General features: G+C 38.6%; 1 protein-coding gene across 1 annotated transcript in view; it reads left to right on the top strand.

Annotated features, from left to right (window-relative positions):
* The window catches only part of THSD7A (thrombospondin type 1 domain containing 7A), a 200,559-nt gene that overhangs the window by 59,985 nt on the left and 117,781 nt on the right, over positions 1-22,793 (top strand). The window contains exon 2 of the mRNA XM_054384872.1: positions 14,299-15,130. Coding sequence (XP_054240847.1) covers positions 14,299-15,130 — 832 coding nt within the window. The remainder of the gene's footprint in view (positions 1-14,298; positions 15,131-22,793) is intronic.

The raw sequence follows: 22,793 nt of genomic DNA, 5'->3' as shown, positions 1-22,793 counted from the left end.
ATAGAGAATGACAATTCTCGTTTCTTAAGTGATGTAGTCAAAGGAGCTGTGCTGAGGGAGTGTGATGTTACCTCAGTCTTTTAAAAGGATAAGATTTGTTATTTAGCTTGATGAGCCTTCAGGGGCTGTATATTAGATCTTCACTCAGCTGCAATTGCTTTCTGAAATAGCTTTTAATGGAATATTACAATATTACAAAAGCACACACTCGTATTTGTGTGTCTTTCTTGAAGTTCTGTTGTAAAGTTACACCGAAGAATTCAGCTACAATCAATGATTAGCAAAACCAAAAACTATGAAGTTAAATAGGCTAGATAGACGTTTAATTTACATGACATCACAGCATCATTTCAGCAGTTTTGATGAACTGGGCTCTGCAGGCACTTTTTTTTTCCCCCAGTGTATTTTCGCTAATTCTATCTGCAGTGACTTCTTTAAGTACTTAGTGTCCTAAACTCTCTGATAGTGTGATTATAAATGGTCACAGTTCTGTTCAGATACATAGAATTCTTCCAATACTTATTTTCTCCTTTAAATCACACTTGCTTATGGACCTTTCCTTCTCACCATGTACTAAATGAGCAGCATCATCTTTGTCCAATAGTTTGAAGTGGTAGGAAGAAGAATTTTAATGACTGTGTGTATATAAGTGCACATTGTTCAGCAAAGCTTAAACATGGAGATTTAATACTCGTGGCAATCCATAAAATGTGCATTATAAAGTCTTCTCAATGTATCATTTTGAATCTTTTTTGCCATTTTGTATCTGTCATATTTCTTTTGCTATTCAGCTGGATTTAATAATAAAAATATTTAGGAGTTCGTTTCTAGTATAGGGAATATTTAATGAAGTGTGGATACATGTTGCGTATTTGAAGTTGATGGGAATGATCTGTTAGTTAATTTTTTTAATTCTGTACATAGTTTTCAAAATAAATTGTTCTTCCTGACAGTTTTATGATACGGAATCTCTGATGTGGAATTAAGAAGCTATTTCTATAAAGGTACAGACTTTATACTAAATTCTGTAATTCATGAATCCAAACCCTTAGCAAACATCATTTCCTACTCTTTTCTTCCTGGATCTATCTACTCATCTGAATACATAATGTCATTTATTCTTCATGTAGTAGTTTCAACTTTGGAATGCTGAGGTTTGGGAAACTGAGATTCCTGGAAAATATGTAACCAAATACTTGCTTTTTGACTTTTGTGTTTGATAATGACATGTGTTGTGCTTCATAGACTCACAGAATGGATGAAGCTGGAAGGGAGCACTGGAGGTTAGCTTGTTCAACTTCCCTGCTCAAGTAGAGCCACCTAGAACCAGTTGCCCAGGATTCTATGCAGATAGCTTTTGAGTATCTCCAAGGAAGGAGGCTCTGTGTTGCCTCTGGGCAACCCGTTCCAGTGCTCAGTAATTGTCACAACAAAAAACTGTTTGCTGATGTTAAGCAGAAACCTCTTGCGTTTGTTTTGTGTCCATTGCCTCTGGTCCTGGCACTGGGCACCACTGAAAAGAGCCTGGCTCCATCCTTTTTGCACTCTCCCTTCAGATATTTGTGCACAGAGATGAGATTCCCCCTGAGCCTTCTCTTCCCTTCTGTATATAGATTAGATATGATATTCTGCCTGTACTGCTTTGTGTTCAGATTTTGTGGAAATTTAATTATTGCCAAGTTTTATCTTGGAGGTTGACAAAATGATCCCTGAGTTTCTGCTGACAAGGAAAATTTGGTGATAGTCAAGATCAGATTTAAATCACTGTTTGTAAAATATAATAGATGCCTTTAAATATCCTGTAGTAACGTGAATTCTACTTTAGCATTCTCATGCCTTTCACAGAAGTATGCTTGGTAGAGGAAAATACTATCCAGTTTCTTATCTTTACTGGATGGGCTTTTAGAATTGTGGCTTGCTTTATGAAAAAGCAGAAACCAAAGGTTTGTTTCCTTCTTCCCTTTGCTTGGTTTGAAACAAGTTAAAAGTGACACCTTGCTCCGTCTTACAATGTTTTATGCTGAACTCTCAATTTCTCTTTCCTGTAAAGGTTTGGTGTTTTGTTTAGTTTTTTAATCTACACAGTAATTCTGTCAGACCTACGTATTATTGGGATTTCTTTCATTAAATTAATATTTTTTTCCTTGTCCTTTCTTTTCTTTTTTTTTCTTTTCCTCCTGCCCGGTAAATATCTGATTAGTATGATATTATGCATATTCTGCCATATTTTAATTTCTAGAGGCTGATCACAATATTTCATAATATCACAGTGTTTGTTTTTGCTGGTTTGGGGGGTTTCCTTGGTGTGGGCTTTTTTTTTTTTTTTTTTTTTGGAAGGCTTAATATTGACCTCTTTAGAAAATAGAAGGGAAAGCTGTCTTCTTTGAGGACAGGAAAATACTACTGACATAAAATCATTCTGGAGGAGTATTCAGTGGCATTTCTCACTGTTGAACTTTGACATTTTAACACAGTTTCCAAAGCAGCAGCAAATTAATAGGGAAAAAAACCCCAACAAAACACAAATTAACTTCTTGTGTTTACCTTTCTGGATAGGAACATGCAGTTTGCCCTGATAAAATGTTCCTCGGCCTTGTAGCTTCGAACATTGGAAGTCTTCTAATACCATCATCTCTCAACTTCTCTTAAGTGGGAGGTTTGCCAAGGTAGCAATCAAGTAAATCCTTCCAAAACTACAGAAGGTCTAAGGTGATGCTAAACTAACCCCAAATTTACTCACTATTTAGAAGATCAAGATAAAAGAGGTGTTGGCTCCTAGTAGTATCTGCTGAAAGATTCAGCTGCTGCTTCTGATGAAATGACCTCTGTGAAGTAACTTTAGAAATCAAAGTTAGTACCAGCAATGAAACAGTAAGGGGGTTTTATGCTTGAAAGGAGGAGTCATAGAATCATAGAATTGTCTGTGCTGGAAGGTACCTCAAGGATCGTCTAGTTCCAACTCTCCTGCCCTGGGCAGAGGTCAGATGCTGTATTTCTGTCTCTGTCTCTTTGAGGAATGAGAGGAAGTTTAAGAAATTCTGATACGAGAACGTGCTTGTGATGCCCTCCTTAAAATACTTGTACACGTCTAAATTTTTACAGTAGTGATTTATTGCACTTTTAAAATGACATCTTGGGTTCTTGTAATAGATCAATGTGATAATACCAGATCAAGTTCATGTATTTTTAAGCAGAAGTCCCTGCTGTGATGGATGGGGAGTCCTGTTTAAAAGCCGGAGTTATGATACAATCTGAGATACCGAAATGACTGCCCACATTAATAATTCATAGAAGTTATTACTTTTTTCTAAAACAAAAATTGAAAAGAAAAACCCTATTCAGACAGAAGAGTTTGTTAGATATATTGCTAACTTAAAAAAAAATAGACAAACCCACTTATTTTAATACAATTATGCCACATATTTGCCAGATGGAACTAATAGTCAGCTTTTGGAATTAATTATTTATCTCTGTTGTTTCTGGAACTAAAATGATTGATTACAGAGTGCTCATATGAAGACATTCCATATTTTGCACATATTGCAGTGACAGGTTTCATATGGTCCTGACAAGACTTCTTCAAAACTAGCAGAGATTTATCTTCATCTGCTAAACACCAGCACCTGTATTTTGAGTACATCCACATGGCGTGGTTGGCTTTCCTTACCATAGTTGTAAGCACTATGTCTGTAAAATGAAAGCACCACAATTTTAGGAGAAAGTTGCCATTTAAACATTGCAAATGGGTTTCATAGGAATTCAGCAAACTGCAGATGATAATGAATAATAAATGAACAGAGGATGTGCTTGGGAGAATGTATCTCAGCAAGACATAAAGTCTTAGTGCACTTCAAAAGATTTGTGACTGGGTTGCTATTTCAGCCCAACACATAGGCAATTTAAATAATGAAATATTTAAAGGTAAATAAAAGTTAAATGTATAAAATTGAGCCTTAATGTAATGTTCTGCACTTAGAATATGTGATTTTATGAAACTTTCTTTGCTTCAGTGAATTAGAAGAAACCCAAAAGAATGACAAATCCAGACCATTATCATTGTTAAGTTCAGGTCTCCTATTTTGTTCTCTTAGTGACATACAAAACAACTATAAAGGATCCAGAGAGATGAGAAACTTTCTTGTTTGATCCTTGAATATCTCTATTACTGCTCTTGTGGCCAAGGGGGCAGAGGGCAGGCACAGATAAGAAGTATGCATGCTGCACTCAATGAATAAGATTTCTGTCAAAGGGAAGAATGTTTTCTGGGCTTCTTGCCACCTGTCAACACAACTGAGATTTAGGGCAAAACTCAAGGTAAAGACATTGAATGAGCTGTGTGTTTCCAGAGAGAAAATGACAGAACATGTATTCTTACTGCTGTTTACTTCTTCCACGCTGTTTTTCATCAATACATCTAAATAGGCTTTAAAAATTCATATTGTTGTCTTACAAAGGAGACAGAAATAGTATAGGTAGGTCATCCTGCAGGCTAGCAGTAGGGCTAACAGTAGTACCTAAATTCCATTCTTCAATGAATCCAAACTATAGTGTTTTCATCTAATGAATTTTCTACTATCTTGTCTGACATACACCTTATAGTGGCCTTCCAGCACCTAAAGGGGGCCTACAAGAAAGCTGGGGAGGGACTTTTTACAAGATCACATGGGAGTAGGACAAGGGTCAATGGTTTTAAACTAGAGCAGGGTAGATTTAGACTGGATATTAGGAAGAAGGTCTTTACTACAAGGGTGGTAGGACATTGGAACAGGGAGATGATGGAGGCAAGGTTCCATCCCTGGAGACATTCAAGGTCAGGCTCTGAGCAACCCAATCCAGTTGGGAGTGTCCTTGCTTATGGCAGGGGGGGCTGGAGTAGGTGACCTTTAAAGGTCCCTTCCAACCCAGTGCATTCTGTGATTCTGTGATTATATCTTGCAGGGAGTCTGACCCTTTAAGAAAGTCAGTGCACAAAGATAGTACACTTAATTTCTGATGTCTGTTTCTAGCCGTCTGGTCATAAAGCTGTAGCCAGTCTCCAAAAAAGCTGTAGCAGTAAATTTCTTGGTATCTCAGTGAAGGAGATTTTTGACTTGTTTGCCCTTGGCTAATGTAAGCAGAGACTGGGATTACAAACCGCTGGGCTGGCACAAACCTGATGGCCTGTGTTGACGGATGTACCCTGTGGTTGCGGCAGCCTCACAACTAGCACTTCTGGCCATCAGCACCACAGCAGGAGGCTTACGATGAACAAGGGAAGGAAATAAAAAGGCAGAAAATGAGACAGGAGCAGACAAATGAAAGCATTCGCTTGGTCTCGATGCTAATTGAAACGGATTTTTTTGTTGTTGCTTTATGTTTTTAATATATCTGTCTGGGTGTACTGAAGGAAATCACGTTTAACAAACTGAATTGCAAAATTATTCATGATAGAAGCAAAAGTCATCTGATTTAAAATTTCTTTAACATGTTTCAATATGGCTGATTACCGTAAGATTGCACAAGACTGCACAGAAATAAATTCTTCTAATGGTATGAAGAAATGGGTGCTGCAGCATATGTTGATGCCCAAGTGTCGTGATAAGGGCTAGAAGTGTTCTTTCAACTGATCTAATTAAGGTTCGCTCTGATAAACAGTAAAGGGCCAAGCATCAGTTGTTTGAATTAGCACAAAACCCTGCATTTCCATGCATAGAAACTGAGGATAATACTAGCAACGAGAATTTTCAGGTTAATTGAGGTGTTCTTTTAGTAGTGTTTCAGTTAAAATCTTCTTTGAGATGTGTAAGTTGAATGCCAAATGCCAGTGGGAAGAAGGCAGTGAATGTTGGTTCAAAATCAAGGAGAAACCTCATCCTGACTTACACAAACCAAACCCTCCTCTGTAATAGGCAGTGGATCCTGGATTGGTTACCTCGATAACGTATCTCTTAAAATCAGATTCTGACTCGGAAGGAGCTGTACAAATTACAGGGACACAGATAAGAATAATTTGTGATGATGTTCATGTTGATCATATTGTTTCGTTGTAAAATGTTAATTACAGTTAGTATAATAGTTGGAGGTAACTAACTGTCTGCCATGGTGTCTCACCTGGAAATGGTGGGAAGCTGGGAAGGTAACAGGGAAGGCATCATATAAGCTCACCTAGACCTTATCATAGAATCACAGAAGTGTCAGGGTTGAAAGGGATCTCAAGGATCGTCTAGTTCCAACCTACAGCCCAGGGTGTGACCTTCTCCAAACCTTGATTATTTTTTGCTGTGGAAGATGGGTACTGGGGTGGATAGGTCTTTGGTCTGATTCAGTATGGCTGTCTCAAACAGAGATGGCAGAGCAACTTCCAACTGCTAGTAATTAGAAAAAGAACACAAAACAAACCAACAACAGCAAAACAAAACAGATGTGTGGGAGAGATACTAGCAAAGGTTAATAAAGCCTTTCATCCATCTTGCAAAGCCTGCAGGAGTGTTTGCTATGTATGGGAATCATCATTTTGTCAGAAGGAAGTTATCTGGCTTTGCAGCCAGCAATGTCAGGAGAAGCATGTAAGGAACACCTTAGTATGGTTTAACACCACCTCTGATGAAACCAGAAAATGTTCATGAGCCAGCTCTATATGTAAACAGATTGTGGGCTAGAAGAAACTGTACTCGGTATTTTATAATATCAGAAGTATTTATTACAACATAACTAGAAGCTCAAAGCAACATAATTGCTTTGTAGAATATAGAAGCTCTATTTTACTTTAAAGCATGCTGCTTCAATTAACTATTCTTTTTGTGTATTCATCCAATATTCATTTTGGCTGCCACTGGGATACTATGTAAAGGAAAAAGGAATAGTTAGAAGAACTCATGCTAGAAAAGTAAGATTTGGAAAAAGAACTGGTTTAAACTGGTGTGCTGGTTTTAGGCTATGCCTTTAAATTTTTTCACAGATCTTGAGCAGAAAGTAGTAAAAATGTAAATAAATCACCATTGGGTGTAAAACCCACCACAACTGGTTTTGAGAATTAGCTGATGTTCATAATAAGCCTAAAGGAAAGGATTTCATTACAAGTTGGTAAAAGACAAACCCAAGTAATTCAGGACTGTGAGCCCTCTGCCTTTCATGTTGTCTGTGTGCTAGCATGTACTTCAGGTACGCTGCACCATACTGGAGGCTCACAACGGCTCCCGTGTAGGTCATGATTTTCAGGGTGTTATGTTAGTGTATGTTCAAATTACTTCAGGCAGAAATGTGGTGTGAAAAGTGAGAGATCTGATGCAGTTTATTTACAAATTTGAATCTGTACAACCAGAGCAACAACATAAATATTCAACAGTGACAAATATATGGAGGTGGTTGCCTTTTCTTCTCCTTTGTGTGTGTGTGTGTGTTGAATTAGGTTTACAGAGCTGACTGTCAGAGGCATGAAGAACTAGCTTTATATTAAATAAAGGAGGAAGTCTGAGACAATTTTTCCTTTATGTATTGTTTTTTGTGCTATAGAAATATTTTTATTATGCTTATGAAATAAACAGTGTTTATAAAGAAAATTAAATAGCTGTTATAATCATCACAGTGCTAATGCAGGAAAAAAATCACAAAGCAGACAAAAAATTCCCTCTGCCAACTGAAATGTGATGTTAAAGGTACCATGAATTGTGACACAGGAGGCTACTACATCAGCACTGGGAAAGCATGTATATTCAAATTTTATTTTTTTTATTCTTATGGAATACACAACCTTATTTTATATAGATCCACTGATTTTTCTAGTGTAAAGAAAGGAGTACTTGCTGGAGGAAAATAAGTGAAATTGGAATCCAGTAATTTGTGAGTTTCCAACATGAAAATGTGCATGTACAGAAACACTGAGTAAGTGTGCTTTGGGTGATGTTAATGTCAGAATTTAAATTAGTATGGTTACTCTCAGGTTTACTTTGTATGTTACAATCATGATTTTAAGAGAAATTTGGAAGCATGGACAATATTAATTAATATACCATTAGTAGTATCAGGAACATGTATGAGTGTATTTTCCCAACTGATATTAATAGGGTTAAAAAATAACAAGGCCCACACTTTAAAAGTGCCTTAATAATTATGTGCACAGCTAGGATGATTTCCAAGTGTCTGATTTTTAATACTTTCAGATTTGCCTTTCTCTTCATCCCACTGTTTGAAAATGTGCCCTGGAAAGTTGGGGAAACCCTGTGAAATTTGTAGATTAGATTTATCTACATCACTGGTTTTTAATGTCGATATCTCTATTTCCTTGTTAATTTGAGAAATGTGAATAACTTCAGATTCTGAAATCATTTGAACTGCAAGGTGGCTTACACACTCTCACTTATACAATCAGGAAATAAAAAAAAAAAATGACCTAGAAGTCAAATCATTTGTTAGGTGTATTTGATTCTCCATTATATTCCTCTGAATCACAAATGTTACATTTTGTTATGTTGAGAATCCTTTCCTTTTTCATCTCTCTTCCATATCCTGAATCCATTTTCTTTGATGCAGACACTGCCTTGCATGTTCTTTTCAACCTCTGAAAGAGAGGAGGCGAGAAAGACAACAGCATTAAATAGAAATGACAGTCAAGGTGATCCATAGCACTCCTGGAGGGGAGAGTCTGCTGGCAAACAGAGCAAGCAGCAAGTCACACAGCACCCAGGGAGTCCTGCCACCGGTGGGAAGGAGACAAAAAATAAAGGTTTTTGTCTATCAATGATCTTCTACTGTCTTGGTACTCCCAACAGTATAAATTATAGAATTTCTCTCTCAAGTGTAGCCAGCTTGTCATGTGGGCAGCATCTCAGATTCTGTATTGAAAAGAAGAGAGGGGGGAAAAAAAGCTATCAATAATTTATCTAGAATTACAGCATTTTGCTGTATTATTTTTTCCCAGTGTAAAAGGCAATGTGTTTGTATTGGTGAGACTTGGTTTCCTGTTTAAACTTCTGCACTTAGCCTGTGATGAAAATACTGTTTTGGGGCAGCAGTTGTTTCACCTTGGCCACCATAATTGAGTAAAACAAAAATAGATATGCTGTAGATATGTGTATATATTAAGAATAGATATATAGTTATAGACATGCTTATCATATTTTAATTAAGCCAAGCAGATCTGCAAGTAATTTTGGCAGCAGCTCTGAGGCTATTACATTCTTGGTGACCTGCTCTTACCCTGCTCCTTGACTGGCTCTGCTATCAGGAGCTGCAGTTTGCTTTCACTGTCACCTCCCAAGCCCTTCAAAGACTTTTTCATCTGTGTCATTTTGACCTCTCTCCGGATTTACTACCTAGGCTTGAACTGTATCTTGTAATACTGGTGTCCTTCTGACTCTCAGCTTTGTATCACCCAGTTAACCTTTATGGCCTTCACCACAATCTTCTCATAATACAAAGAAATTTGAGGTTTCTGGTATTGGGTTAGCTTGTTTCTGAACTTAGGAAAAGTAGATTTCTGCTAATCAGTCTCTCAATAGTCTCTTTAAATACAATCCTCTCAAAATACTGAAAACTAAGCTGCTCGTTGTCCAGTGCAGCCCAAGTCTCTGTCTGGCATTAAACTGGTAATGCTACTTACAGGCACCAAACCAGTAACACAAAATGGGTCAGAACCAGTTCTCACTGAAAGCACTGCAAAATTCAGGTGAAATCAGTAGTGCAGCCCTCGTTTGTTGTAAATGGGAGTAATGTTTTGCCTGACGCTGCAACACATGTCTGGGAGTAGTGGGGGGCTTTTTCCCCCCCTATTTTTTAGTATTTGTATGTGGAGAAAAGCTCAGGGGATTTGCACATAGCCTTATTTGCCCTGGATCAAAGTTCAAAATAAGTTTGTTCTTCTTCAAATAGTGATAATTTTAATACTTGAAATCCTGAGGAAAAAAAAAACTTAATCTTCAAGAAGCTTAGAGGGAATCTTAATATTGTATTTTACAGTAATCTCTTTAGAAGACAAAGAATTACAAATGACATTTTAAACTCACTAAGACTTCAGTGACAACTGAACAACAAAAACAAAGCAAGCTTCTTATTTATTTTTGTTACTGGCTTTTGTAATGCGCTGATTAAAAGAGCAGATAAATGATGGTATTTTCATAAGGCAAATACAGCTCACTACAGGTAAACTGGGACTTGTTCATCTAAATGTGTTTAAACCAAAATTCTAAGGAAAAACTACCTTGCATTCACAGCAGCAGCTTATTTTCCTCAGTGCAAAATGGTTTGCCCAGGCATGACTGGATCAGCACATAGCAGGGAGAGCAGTGTCTGCATGAAGACTTCTTCAGTGGGAAAGAGGGAACCTAAACAATATTCACATAAAGAGCAAATCAAAACATTATACAAGGCCCTTTATTAAGTTCAACAGCTTTCCTAAAGACTTTCTGTTGTTGTTACACTCTTGAAAGAGCAGCCCCTGTGTCCTGCAGCCTTTACGTGGTGGTGGTGAGTGAAACTTTCTACATTGCATCCTGATGATCCTTTTCATTACCAGATTGTGTATCTATGCCACACTAGTGTCTGAGAGATTAACTTTGTCCCAAAGTTTCACATTTACAAATGTTGTGGTAAATGTACAGCCCATAATAATGATATAATATTAAAAAAAAAATTCTTTGACCAGCAGGCAAGGAAATAATGCATTCTCTTCATTGTGTGGCAATGAGAAAAAAAATTGACAGTGGATTAGGAGTACTTTGAGGTGCATTCCTTCTGTGTTATTTGGACAGGCTCACAAAGCATTTTGACTCAGTTCAGAGATTTCTTTTCCTGCTTTTCTGTGATTGTTTTCAAATAAGAACTGTGTTGGCCCTGATGCTTGCAATGTGTTTGGAGTCACTTTAGTTAGGAGTGAATTATTGTAGGCTCTTTGTATAATTGGTAGAGTGAGATGGGTACCTGTAAAAGGAACTGTAGAAGGGGCTTCTTTCTCTTTTTGTGAAATCCATCTAAAGAATGTATGGCAACAATGTTCCTCAGCAAGTGCTTGAGGTTAACAACAGTGACCTGTGATCCTGTAAGAAAATGGGATAACTTGATTGAAGATTTCAAAGCAGTGTGCAGCTGAAAACTGATGGCATTGTTGATTAGTGTGGATGCCAGAAATTGTTTTCAAAAGAAAAGTGGAAGGCTTAGTTGTGGTGGTTTTTTTTTTTCCTTTCTTTATATTTTTCCATATATCTTCTATAAACCCAAAGAGAAATGCGGCTACCTGTGGAGAATGGTGCCAGTTACGCATTTTTGTTCCTGATTGGTGTTACATTTGGTGAAGTAGTTGGTGGAGCCATCTACAAAGAGATGCAGGATAAAATTTGAGAGAGTAGGGGGTGTGGCAGACGGTAGTTGGCCAGAATGCATGGGGAAAGGGATTTCTAGAGGCTGGAGAGCACAGGACAGGGTTTGGTGCCACTCAAAGTCTGTGCACAGGAGTGAAGCACAGAGTCTCAGAGGACATGGGAAGAATTGTGTATAACTCATAAATCTGGTTGTTTCTTGCTTTTACTTTCATCTTTCTTTAACACCTTCCACCTCCTGAAGTTAAAAGTTTTGGCACAAATGAAATTTGCATTGGTCAAGTGTGGAAGCCCTTTAGTCTTTTGAAGAAGATCACTAAGGAGAAAGCCTAAACAGGTCCCTGTCCCAAAGCTCTGTCTCACTGTAGAGCCCTGTCATAGTCAGGGAACAAAGTCTGTTGTGGAGTAAAAATTAAGCTTTGGTATACTTGTACCCTTATATTTTAAATTGATTAGTTTGTATCTTAAAGCATGTTTATAAGGATCTAGATTAGATAGATCACTAATAGCTCTTTTTCAACACCTACATGAATCTAGAGCTGCTGAGTAGTAGTTTGCTAAAAGGTTCATGTCTGTGTGGTTTGTTGGTGCTCACTGGCAATGCTTTTCTAAAATATGAAATTGCGTATTACTTCACAGCAAAAGCAAAATAGTGGAGTTTAATACATGAGCTGTGTGCACCTCATTGTTACTTTAAGTCCTGTTCTAAAAACAACGTTATTGTAGTGTAGTGAAAGAACTTATTTTGGTGAATTTTCACACTCATGTGATCTTTACCATTTGCATTAGTATAAAATTGTCAATGACTTGGACTGGAGCATCTCCAATCCAAACTGGAGGCTGTTTAATCTGGAGAACAGGAGGCTGAGAGGGGACCTTATCAATGTCTACAAATATCTGAAGGCTGGTTGTCAGAAGCCAGTCTCCTTTCAGTGATACCCAGTGATAGGACAAGGGGCAATGGGGGTAAACTCAATCACAGGGAATTCTGCTGCAACATTTGAAAAACATCTTTTACTGTGAGGGAGATGGGGCACTGCAACAGGCTGCCTAGAGAGGGTGTGGAGTCTCCTTCTCTGGAGATCTTCAAAACCCACCTGGATGTGCTCCTATGTGATCTGCTCTAAGTGGTCCTGCTTTTCAGGGGAGTTGGACTCAGTGATCTCTGGAGGTCCCTTCCAACCCCTAGCATTCCAAGAGTCTATGATACTTAGCTGTCAAGTATACGTTTCTAGGTATGATGTGATTTCTTCAGAAATTGACAACTGGCAATTTGGTAGAATCCCAAACAGAATCCCAAACTTCATCTGGAGTACAGTAAAGATATCTTAAAGAGGGATTTCTTCATCGAAAACACGTAGTGTACACAAGGTGCAGTGATCTGATGATAAAGAAGTTTGCGGTTTGCAAGCTGGTTATCTTTACTTTAATCAACTTTAGTATCTCTGTATTAGTTGGAGAGTTTCTTCAGTCTTTATTGGCTGTGAAGTTGGTTTGTTCAAAGTGGTGTTCCAGGGAAATGATACTAAACACCCTAAATTAAGTACACAATGACTATGTCATTTGGCTAGTTAGAAATAGAGTAGGGTAATCTTGTTGAAATGGACACTGAAATGTCTCTGCATTTAATATACATTTACTTATCTGCATAGCTGGCTAAACCTTGGAAACTAATTCAAACATAATCTGAAAAAAAAAAAAAAGAGGTTTCCATGGGCTGAATCAGTCTCTCTGAGCTGGTGCTGCTATAGAGTATTAATTCTTAGGATTTAACAACTACCAACAAACTCTTCAGCCACAGTGTCCACTTAAAAAAAGAGGTGATGAGTAGCAGAGGCTAAGTGTAAAGGCTGTCATCAGCCTGTTCCTGAAATGCTAATGATATTTAGTGTTGGATGAAATAACTGAAAATTTGTGTTGAAGTCAGTGATTGGGAATCAGCAGTGAGATGTGCTTACATAGTCCTTTCAGTAATTCGCTAATAAAGTCTTGTAAGTAGTTTGCACCTGCCATAGTCCTTTTACCTTACTTTTTTGCAGTGCCAGAGCTATTCTGCTAACCTGCTTTGGAAATCTCCAACAACTTCAGTCACACAATCTTGTTAATGAGGTCATTCAGATGAATGAGGATTGCATGTTCATGCCCAAATGTCTTCATGGGACATGGTCAGCCTGCAGTCAGAGAAACTGTCTTCTGTGTGACTAGCTGTCTGCCGATAGGCATCTTTCCTCTGAGAAAAGCTTTCAGGGACATAGGGTTTTATTGGTTTTGTTGACACTAATTATACCAACATGTTGAATGTTTACCATAAACCTTAGAGATTTAAAAAAGCAGTAACTTCTGTTCTTTGGAGGATTGCCAGCTGGTATGTCTGTGTTTTCAGGAACTTATTCCATATAATCATTTCACAGATATTGTGGATGTCACTCTGTAACTCGCCTAAAATTTTTATTTTAGTTATGATAAAGGAAAGAATTGTTCTACCTGAAATTACCTCTGCTTTTCAAAATGCAATATATTGGTCTCACTGTTTAACACAATAAGAAAGGAGGAGAATGTGATATTAATCGGCATCAGGGTGTAAAGAATAGTGCAGAAGAAATGCAAAGCACAGAATGAAACAGTTCAGGAAAAAGAGTTCATGCAGGTGTGGAAGATTAAATCCATGCCTTGGCAGGGAGGATTTGGGTTCCTATCTTTCTAGTCCAAACAAAGTGATGACTTAGTGATTGGTCACTTCTTAGTTCTCTAGTGTGATTAATTGCTGTGCATGTTCTTGAAATTGGATATTTAGTTTGTGGAGAGAAAAAAGTGAATCGTCTGTGAAATGACAGAAGTAGGAGATGAAGAATAATCCCTTACTTGTTTTGTGTTTTCCAAGTTCAAGTTTCTTCAGGAATGAAATTCTTAGAGCTGTAGGAAATATAAAACTAGTTCTGTAAAACTGGTTTTGCACCATGGTAGCAAAACAATTAAGTGTGCAATGTTAGCATCTTCTCTTGTTTTCCAGGTCCGTGGGGGAGATGCATGGGAGACGAATGCGGTCCAGGTGGTATCCAGACACGAGCAGTGTGGTGTGCCCATGTGGAGGGCTGGACCACGCTGCCCACGAACTGCAAGCAGCCAGAGCGGCCGGACAACCAGCAGAGCTGTTTTCGGGTCTGCGACTGGCACAAAGAGCTGTACGACTGGCAGATTGGCAGCTGGAACCAGTGCCGGCCCGTCCTCTCCCGCAGCCACGAGAAGCCCCTGGAGTGCCTCAGAGGGGAGGAAGGCATCCAGACAAGGGACATCACCTGTATCCAGAAGTCCAATGGGGTGCCAGCTGAGGATGTTATCTGTGAGTACTTTGAGCCGAAGCCCCGCCAGGAGCAGGCATGCCTTATCCCATGCCGGCAGGACTGCATCGTAGCCGAATTCTCCCCCTGGTCGGAGTGCTCCAAGACCTGTGGCAATGGGCTTCAGCATCGAACTCGGCATGTTGTGGCTCCACCGCAGTTTGGTGGTTCTGCTTGTCCTAATCTCACTGAGTTTCAGATCTGCCAGTCTAGCCCTTGTGCTGCTGAAGAAAGCTTGTATAGCCTCAACGTGGGACCCTGGAGTGCATGCTCAGTGCCCCATTCCAGACAAATAAGGCAAGCGAGAAAAAGAGGGAAAAACAAAGACAAGGAAAAGGACAGAGAAAAGGCAGTTCGGGATCCCGAGGCTCGTGAGTTAATTAAGAAGAAGAGGAATCGAAACAGACAGAATAGACAGGAGAACAAATATTGGGACATACAAATTGGGTACCAAACCAGGGAGGTCACGTGCACTCACAGAAATGGGAAAACCACTGCTCTGAGGTAACCACTCTTTATTAATTTGCACATCTCTATTTTTCCTCTGTTTAAAGCATGCATAGGTCCACACTGGTATTATTTTACACAATGTGGGGCACATGCTGTCTCCAGTATGAGCATGCCTCGTCAAGCTCAAGTTTATTTCTGTGACATGAAACATGCAAAGTGTGATTGTACCAAGCATCACTTGAATGTGCACTGTTAAACTATGCTAACTCCCTAGCCTTTGTTTATCTAAATGGGAGATAGAAGCTTGGAGATATTTGTCAAATGTCTGCTCTGTTTCTGTGTGTTCAGACAGGTTTTTGCTCTCAAACAAGGCATGCATGTTTGTAAGAGGTGACGTTACTGCTTTTAAGGCTCTAGGCACAAAAACTAAGGAAACTGGGCTGGGTCAGACTTATAATAAAAGTAGAAAATAGGAAGATGTAGCATGAGGAGGCACTATAATTTTTTTTTTCAGTATCTCTGTATTGAAGTAGAAAAGCATGAAATGTTTGTCCTTGATGCCTATGGCAAAATTCCTGACAGGGAGACTGAAAGCTCTGTTTCTTCCACGTATTTACTCTTTCTTTTTCTCATCTGCATCTTTATGCTATCTATTTTTTTTCTGAGATATTTATTTATTTACTATTTTGTTTTTCAATTGTTTTGGCAGTCACAGATGTATCGATAACTTTTTTTTATAGGCTTCTGTGTACATTTCTGCAATTGTATTATCTTCCACTTGTGTGTTTTACCTGGTGTTCTCTTCCTCACTCATGTTTTTTCCTTTCTATCCCCCAGAATGTTTTTTGTCCAACTCAAAAATTTTCTCTGTCTAGTCTACCTCTTTCTGTCTTTGATGTGGTGGTGTTGGTTTTTTTCCCTGTTTCCTTCCCTCTAGTTCAATGCATAATTAATCAGTTTTACTTCAAGTGTGAAATGACTAAGGTATCTTGCTGACTGAGGCTGACACCCATTGCTGCTAGGTTAGTGTTTATGAACTTTTTTCAGGGTATTTTAGTTTGGAGTTTGTGTTGTGCCAGTTAAACATTCTACCACAGAATTTGTAATTGCTTCAAGCTTTCCTCTCAGAAACCACATATTATAGTTTTTCAAATGTAGTAAACATTTTTCTAGTATTATTTCTTTTCAAGAGAGGATCCAGCAATCCAACAGGAAAATTATGAGAGGCTCCTGGCTTAAGGGAAGACCTGAACTTGGCATGTTTATTTGGAAGGAGGTGCATATGACTGAATATGTGAAGTGACTATGAGTGTGTAAAAATCCATCACAAGGAAGCAGGGAACTAGCTATTCTCTACATTTTGTGGATATATAGGGAAATACTTCTTCACTGAAAGGATTCTCAAACATTGGAGTGGTCTACCTAAGGCAGTGGTGGAGTCACCATCCCTGGGGGTGTTCAAGCAGTGTGTGGACCTGGTGCTTAGGGACGTGGTTTAGTGTTAACCCTTTGGTGCTGGATCAAAAGTTGGGCTGGATGATCTTTGAGGTCTCTTCCAACCAGATATATTCTGTGATTCTGTGAAAAGCAATAATGTGTTAATCACAGCAGGTGCTAAGTGAGGTTAGCTTTCTTGACACTGGCAATAAGGAAGCTCTGGAAAAGATTGGCTGATGAATTAATGTGTGGTACCTCCATCTTCAAAGATTTATAACAATAGGTTAGAAATGGAGGTATCAGTAATGGTGAACCTTGATTAACTCTGGGTTTGGGAAGAGCGGTTGAGTGCATAGTCTGCACAAGGTACCTCAAAATTCATTTGCCTGGGCAGTCCCAGGTCTTGGCTGCAGCACTAGCTCAGTGCTAGGATTGGAAGAGGTTGCCTTTACCACTCGTATTTCCAGCCCTTCATCTTGCAGCCCACACTGTACCTAGCCCAAGAACTTCATTATCTGTTGAGTACAGGGAATAATTTATTAAACATACTAGTTGCTAGAAAGAATCAACTAGAGCACAGGTGACTAACAGGCACTTTATATTAAATTTAATCTTTTTTATTTTCTTTTTTGAAACATTCAAAAACTGGAAGCACAAAATAAATCAAAGCTGGAACAAACAGGCTTTGTGGAGGCATTTTCTTCACCTGGGGGTCTCTCTTCTCCATTGGTGCTAGAGATGCATCTTCCAGCCCGACAGACAAGAGAAGAGTCCCTTCCACCAGGTCTTCGGGAGGGGTAGGTGGGCATCTTGGCTAATCTGCTCGTGTTCCTCTGAGACACTGTGTGAAACAGGCAATGGCTCTGCTGGGGCTGAGAGCTCAGCAGCAGCAGCCACCTCTTAGCTCCTGTAACCTCTGCGGGAAAAACAGCACCAGAACAAGCTGCCCAGAGAGATTGTGGAGTCTCCTTCTTTGGAGACTTTTGGAACCTGTATGGACATGTTTCTGTGTGGCCTGCCCTAGGTGATTCTGCTTTGGCGGGCTGGTGGGACTCGATGGTCTCCAGAGGTCTCTTCCAATCCCTACCATTCTGTGAATGCAGGAGCGATCCTTTACAGGGAAGGAAAAGGTACAAATGATGCAGTGGATATTTTGATGTTTAATGGATATAATTTTGTGTTATAAATGCACAAAGGATTTCTAACAATCTTCCTTTCAAGCTTAACACAGAATCTTTTTTATTTTTTTTTTCCAGTAGAGAAAACAAGAAAATTTGATTAAATGACTCATGGAAATTCCTGCAGGGATACTCTAGCTTTTAGAGACCTACCTATGTATGTCACATGTATGTCCATTTGTTTCCTTTATGCTGTACTCTTCACTAAGTGGTCATATGCTTTATTCTATGATTAGCATTCCAGAATCTCAGGCAACAGAATTCTTTTTCTGCTCAGGTTGTCAATGCAGCCAGTTCAAATGATTTTATAATCTCCATCATGCAGTAACTGTGTTACTAAATAATACAGACAAGTAAGGTGACTGGAAAACCTGCCATGCTCATGCAAAATGCTCTTCAGCTTGAATAGTCCATTTTCAGGGGGTTTTGACTTTAGCAATCAGAAACAATCAGCCCCCTGGCAGCATGACTGAAAGAAGAAAAAACCCTCAGGCGAGTAATACTTTTTGCAGAGGTAGCAAAATTGGTATAGTATAAAAAGGGTTTCAAAAAACAAGTTTCAGGAGGATGCTCCAGAGAAAATGGCTCTGTAATGCTGTCAGCAAAAATTCAAAGAGGCAAATTCTCTTGACACATCAGCACACCAGGAATGGTAAAGAGAAGTGAAACACGAAAATCAAAGTGTAATTTATATGCTTTATTGCCAAGCGAACAATACATAGTCTCTCACGAAGGATGAAATATTGGATTTTGAATTGCTCATTCTGCAATAATGTACATGTTACATGGTCTGTATTGCTTTGTTTCCCTTAGTCTGAAATTCTGGTGCCCTGGAAATATTTTAAAAATAGAAATGTTGGAGAAGAAAGAATTTAAAATTAAAGGCGCCTTATACAGTGAATGCTCTGGATAGTTAAGAAAACCTGGACAGTGTTGCTGTCGGTGTAGAAGACAGTACTGATCCTCTGAAATGTTTGCTCTTTTTTTTGTTTTTTGGTGAAAGTAGAGTTTGCCTGAGGTCCTACAGAGAGCCGTTAGACAACAAATTGTCAAAGCAGAGAAACAAAAACACGTGTAAAAATGAATTTGGAGTTATACATTTGCTTGCAACTAGTTATGACGGCTGTGCCTCATGTTAAGCGTATCATTTGCTATTATAATGTGTGCTCTTCTTTTGCTTTCTTCTGCTTTGCCAAATTGTTACCATTGGGTCTCAAACATTTCCTCATAATTGTCTTCTGAGCAGACTTTCAGGGAAACGTTTAGCAAAAATGTTTTGGTCATTTTTGTACAAATCTAGGAAAAAAACCCCACCTTTGTTTTAGCACATACAACTGTTTTGTTGAAATGCTTTGTTGAGAGCCCAGTGGTTTGGGAAAAGAATTTGATATTTGGAAGGACTAGAGCACAGATATTTATCACTGTGAGAACATGGAACATAACGAGAGTATCTTCTTAGCCAGTATGTTTCTTCACTTCAGCAAAGATTTTGAAATTCACTGACAAAGTGCATCAAAATCCCCTGTAGCAATTGATCCACAGGCATGGGGACAGCCTGCAACTGCCAAGAATCATTGAACTCAAATGGCTGCAAATGGGGCTGTAGTTAAAGCAGTTCTGCAAGGAGATAACTACCTATTAAATACAAAGAATTTTAAAAATACCATGAATTTCTGCACTATTTCCTTTCTCCATCATTTGGATATTTTAAAAATCTTGCTTAAGCTGGGACCAGAACAGCCCTATCTGAATGGGAACAGAGATGTAGGAGACCAAGCAGGAAACTATCCCCACCAGCACTGGCTGCAGTGCCCAGAACTAGTTAATATTCTCTTGGCAGCACCTCTGTAGCAGAGACCTGCTTTGGAAGCTAAGCATTATTGATGATTTGAAGTGAGAATCCAAGAAACAACAATAACATTTTGGATATATTCAGGGTTTCTATTCCTTTGTTGGGAAATAATTTACACAGTAACAGCAAAGGAACATAATTGTAGGAAAGAAAAGCATTCAAAACTGAAGAAATGCTGACCTGTTCCTGAGCATATTGTTTTAGCCCCTTTACATATTTGATTGTATGATCATTTTTCATTTGTGTCACCTCTGTCCTTCATATGAAGTAATTGTTATTTCTTTTCATCCTCCTCACTGATTCTGTGTATTCATACAGGGTTTAGCAAACTATGTCCACAGCTTGTAATGAATTACAAGCTTGGAAATTTCCTTAATAAACTCTTTGCAGCACTTTACTGACTTTCAGGTTTGGGAGGGTTGAAGCTTTTATTTATTTCAGTATTATAGGTGAGACATAAGAGATAAGTTGGGCCAAAATTACTCAATTGTCTTGCTGATTATGGACATCCAGTTTGAGGGTATATAATGCCTTCTTTCTGAGCTTACTTTACACAGACCTGTATTTGCTTAAAGCACAGCCAGTGTATTTATTACTGACCACAAGTCATAAACTCAATAACCGGGGACCCAGAATTAGAGTATGGACAGTTGAGTATTTAGATTGATAAGCAAGTGATACTCAGGATGTACTGGCAGGGGGAAAAAAAAATCTGCTCCTCTAGGATGGTGGTTTAACTTTGTTCATTTTTCCAGGTCCTGAAACTTCCCAGTCTAAATGCTCACCCTGCAAATCACACAACAAAAGTCTCATTTGACTTTAAGGATTCTCACCCTTCTTTTAAATTATAGACTGTGTGAAGGAGGAAGATTAAAAAGAAACCAGTATAAGCCTTTTTCTTTCTTTATGCCATTGGTTTGGAGAAGCAGACAAGTCACTCTGAGGTATATGCTGTCAGCCAGCAGAGATTCAGACAGCTCTGTTGGGCCCTTTAATATATTGCTTGCTTGAAAAAGTCTTAAAAGATTCTCTGTATTTCTCTGAGCTGCTGCATGAGGCAACGGGCAGAAAGGGTGGCGTGTATGAAGGTGACAGTGACTAAGGTAGATCAGCTTCAAGGAGACAGGCTGTGGAAAGGTGAGGGAATATCAATGCAGAGAGGTTATAGAGTTGAAGGAGCACAGCAACCTTTATCTTGTTCACTGAGGACCAGATGGAAGCATGCATGTCTACAGGCATTTTATATGTCAGTGCAAAGGCATGTCTGTTTTTGTGGAGGAAGCCTCTGAGCTCTCCATATCATACGGGTTTAGAATCCATAAGTGGTTCACTAACAGAACACTGTAAATCTCACATGTTTGGATAAGGAGTTACATACAGTCATCTTGATAAATGAACTTGGAATCACTTAGAGTACATGCTGTTAACAAATAGAGAAGAAAGTTATTTTGTAGGAAAACCTCCTGATAACTGAAAACTGTAGGGTAATTGTCAAGTGCATTGGGATAATTAATATGTGGAGTATTATTAGAGAAACAGGATGGAAATATATTGCTTTCCTACCATTTTCCTTTGTGCTTTTAGAATTTCCATGAATTTAAGTCAGGAGCTTCCTGTAGATTTTCAACGTGATTTTGGTGGAGAGAGTAGTTTCTGTGGATGTGCATAATATTATTCACTGGGTGTTCCTTTCTATTCTAACTACCTGCTCCATCATCTTACAGAGGCTGCTGTTTTGACAGTGGCTTGTCAGTATTGCTATGCATTTGACATAGCATGCCAGAATCTAGATTTAAGATGGAAACATACACACTGTGCTGAATAATTGAAACAACAGCAATGAACCATTTCTTTCTCCACACCGTATTTTAACTCTTTTCATATAGTGAACAGTTGTTCTGTCATTTAGATGTATGACATTCATATATTTCTGTCAAAGCATTGAGACTGGGTATCTTTCTAGAATGTATTTCTTTTTAATCAAATACGTGCAATTGGTTCTTCCTTAGCAAAAATATAATAGCTTGTAATGAGGATTGAGCTACATGTTCTGAGAATCTCTCATGGACATAAATCCTATGAATGAATTCTGTGTTGAATTAATGCTATCTTGAATTTCTAGCCTTTAGTAAGAGATTAAGACACACAGTGGTAAATGGAATTAGTCACTGAGATCCTTAACAAATATTCCCTTACACTACTTGTGCCTCATTGTTAGAGAATTTATTTCAGTATGCCTAAATAAATACAAATCAAGCAATGTTTTTTCTAGATTATTCTGTGTCTGTATATTAGCATCATATCACAGTCTGTAAATAGTCTCATAGGGAACAAACAAGAATGCATTACTTTTTTAAAGTTTTTTTTTTTTCTATTATGGGACTGCTGAGCATAGTCTGAGGCACAGAGCATGCCCTGTTTTCACAGGATGGTACAAGCTGGAAGGGACCTTTGGAGATCATGGAGTCCAACCCCCCTGCCAAGGCAGGCTGACCTAGAGACAGGTGGGTTTTGAATGTCTTCTGTGATGGAGATTCCACCACCTCCCTGGGCAGCCTGTTCCAGGGCTTTGCCACCCTTAAATTAAAGAAGTTCTCCTCATATTTAGATGAAACTTCTTATGTTCAAGTTTGTGCCTGTTACCTCTTGTGCTGTCACAGGGTGTGGCTGGAAAAAGGCTGACCCCATGCTCCTGACACCCACCTTTTAAGTATTTATAATCATTTACGAGATTTCCTCTGAGCCATCTCTTGTCCAGACTAAAAAGACCTAATTCTCTCAGTGATTCCTCATAAGAGAGATGTTCTAGTCCCTTAATCATCTTTGTAGCCCTTTTTATAAAGTCATGATGTGAGCTGAGTATCCTCCCTGGGAGTGATACTGTCTCCCAGTGTGCAACTTTTGGTGGTCTCACTGAAAATTAAATATCCAGCCTACCTTTTAGTACTAACCTCCCTTTTCCAGGTGTTGGCAGTTGAAATGGAACTAGTGATATGGAAACTAAGCATCAATACAGCATCAATACCTATAATACCTAAACCGCAACTGATATTAGTAATGTAATTTTCAGTAATATGTTGGTTTGGGTTGTTTGGTTTATTTATTTAATCTTTAATATTGTGTATTTTTATTCATGATATTTTGCATTATGTTTATTTTTGCTTCACTGGTAACTCCATGAAATCTAGCTGTCAGTTAGGGTCAAAGTAAATGCTGATTAATGCTATTTAGCAAATATTTACAGTGAAAA

Source organism: Indicator indicator, chromosome 11 (genome assembly GCF_027791375.1).
Source record: "Indicator indicator isolate 239-I01 chromosome 11, UM_Iind_1.1, whole genome shotgun sequence".
NCBI classification, from domain to species: domain Eukaryota; kingdom Metazoa; phylum Chordata; class Aves; order Piciformes; family Indicatoridae; genus Indicator; species Indicator indicator.
This window is presented reverse-complemented; position numbering and strand designations above follow the sequence as displayed.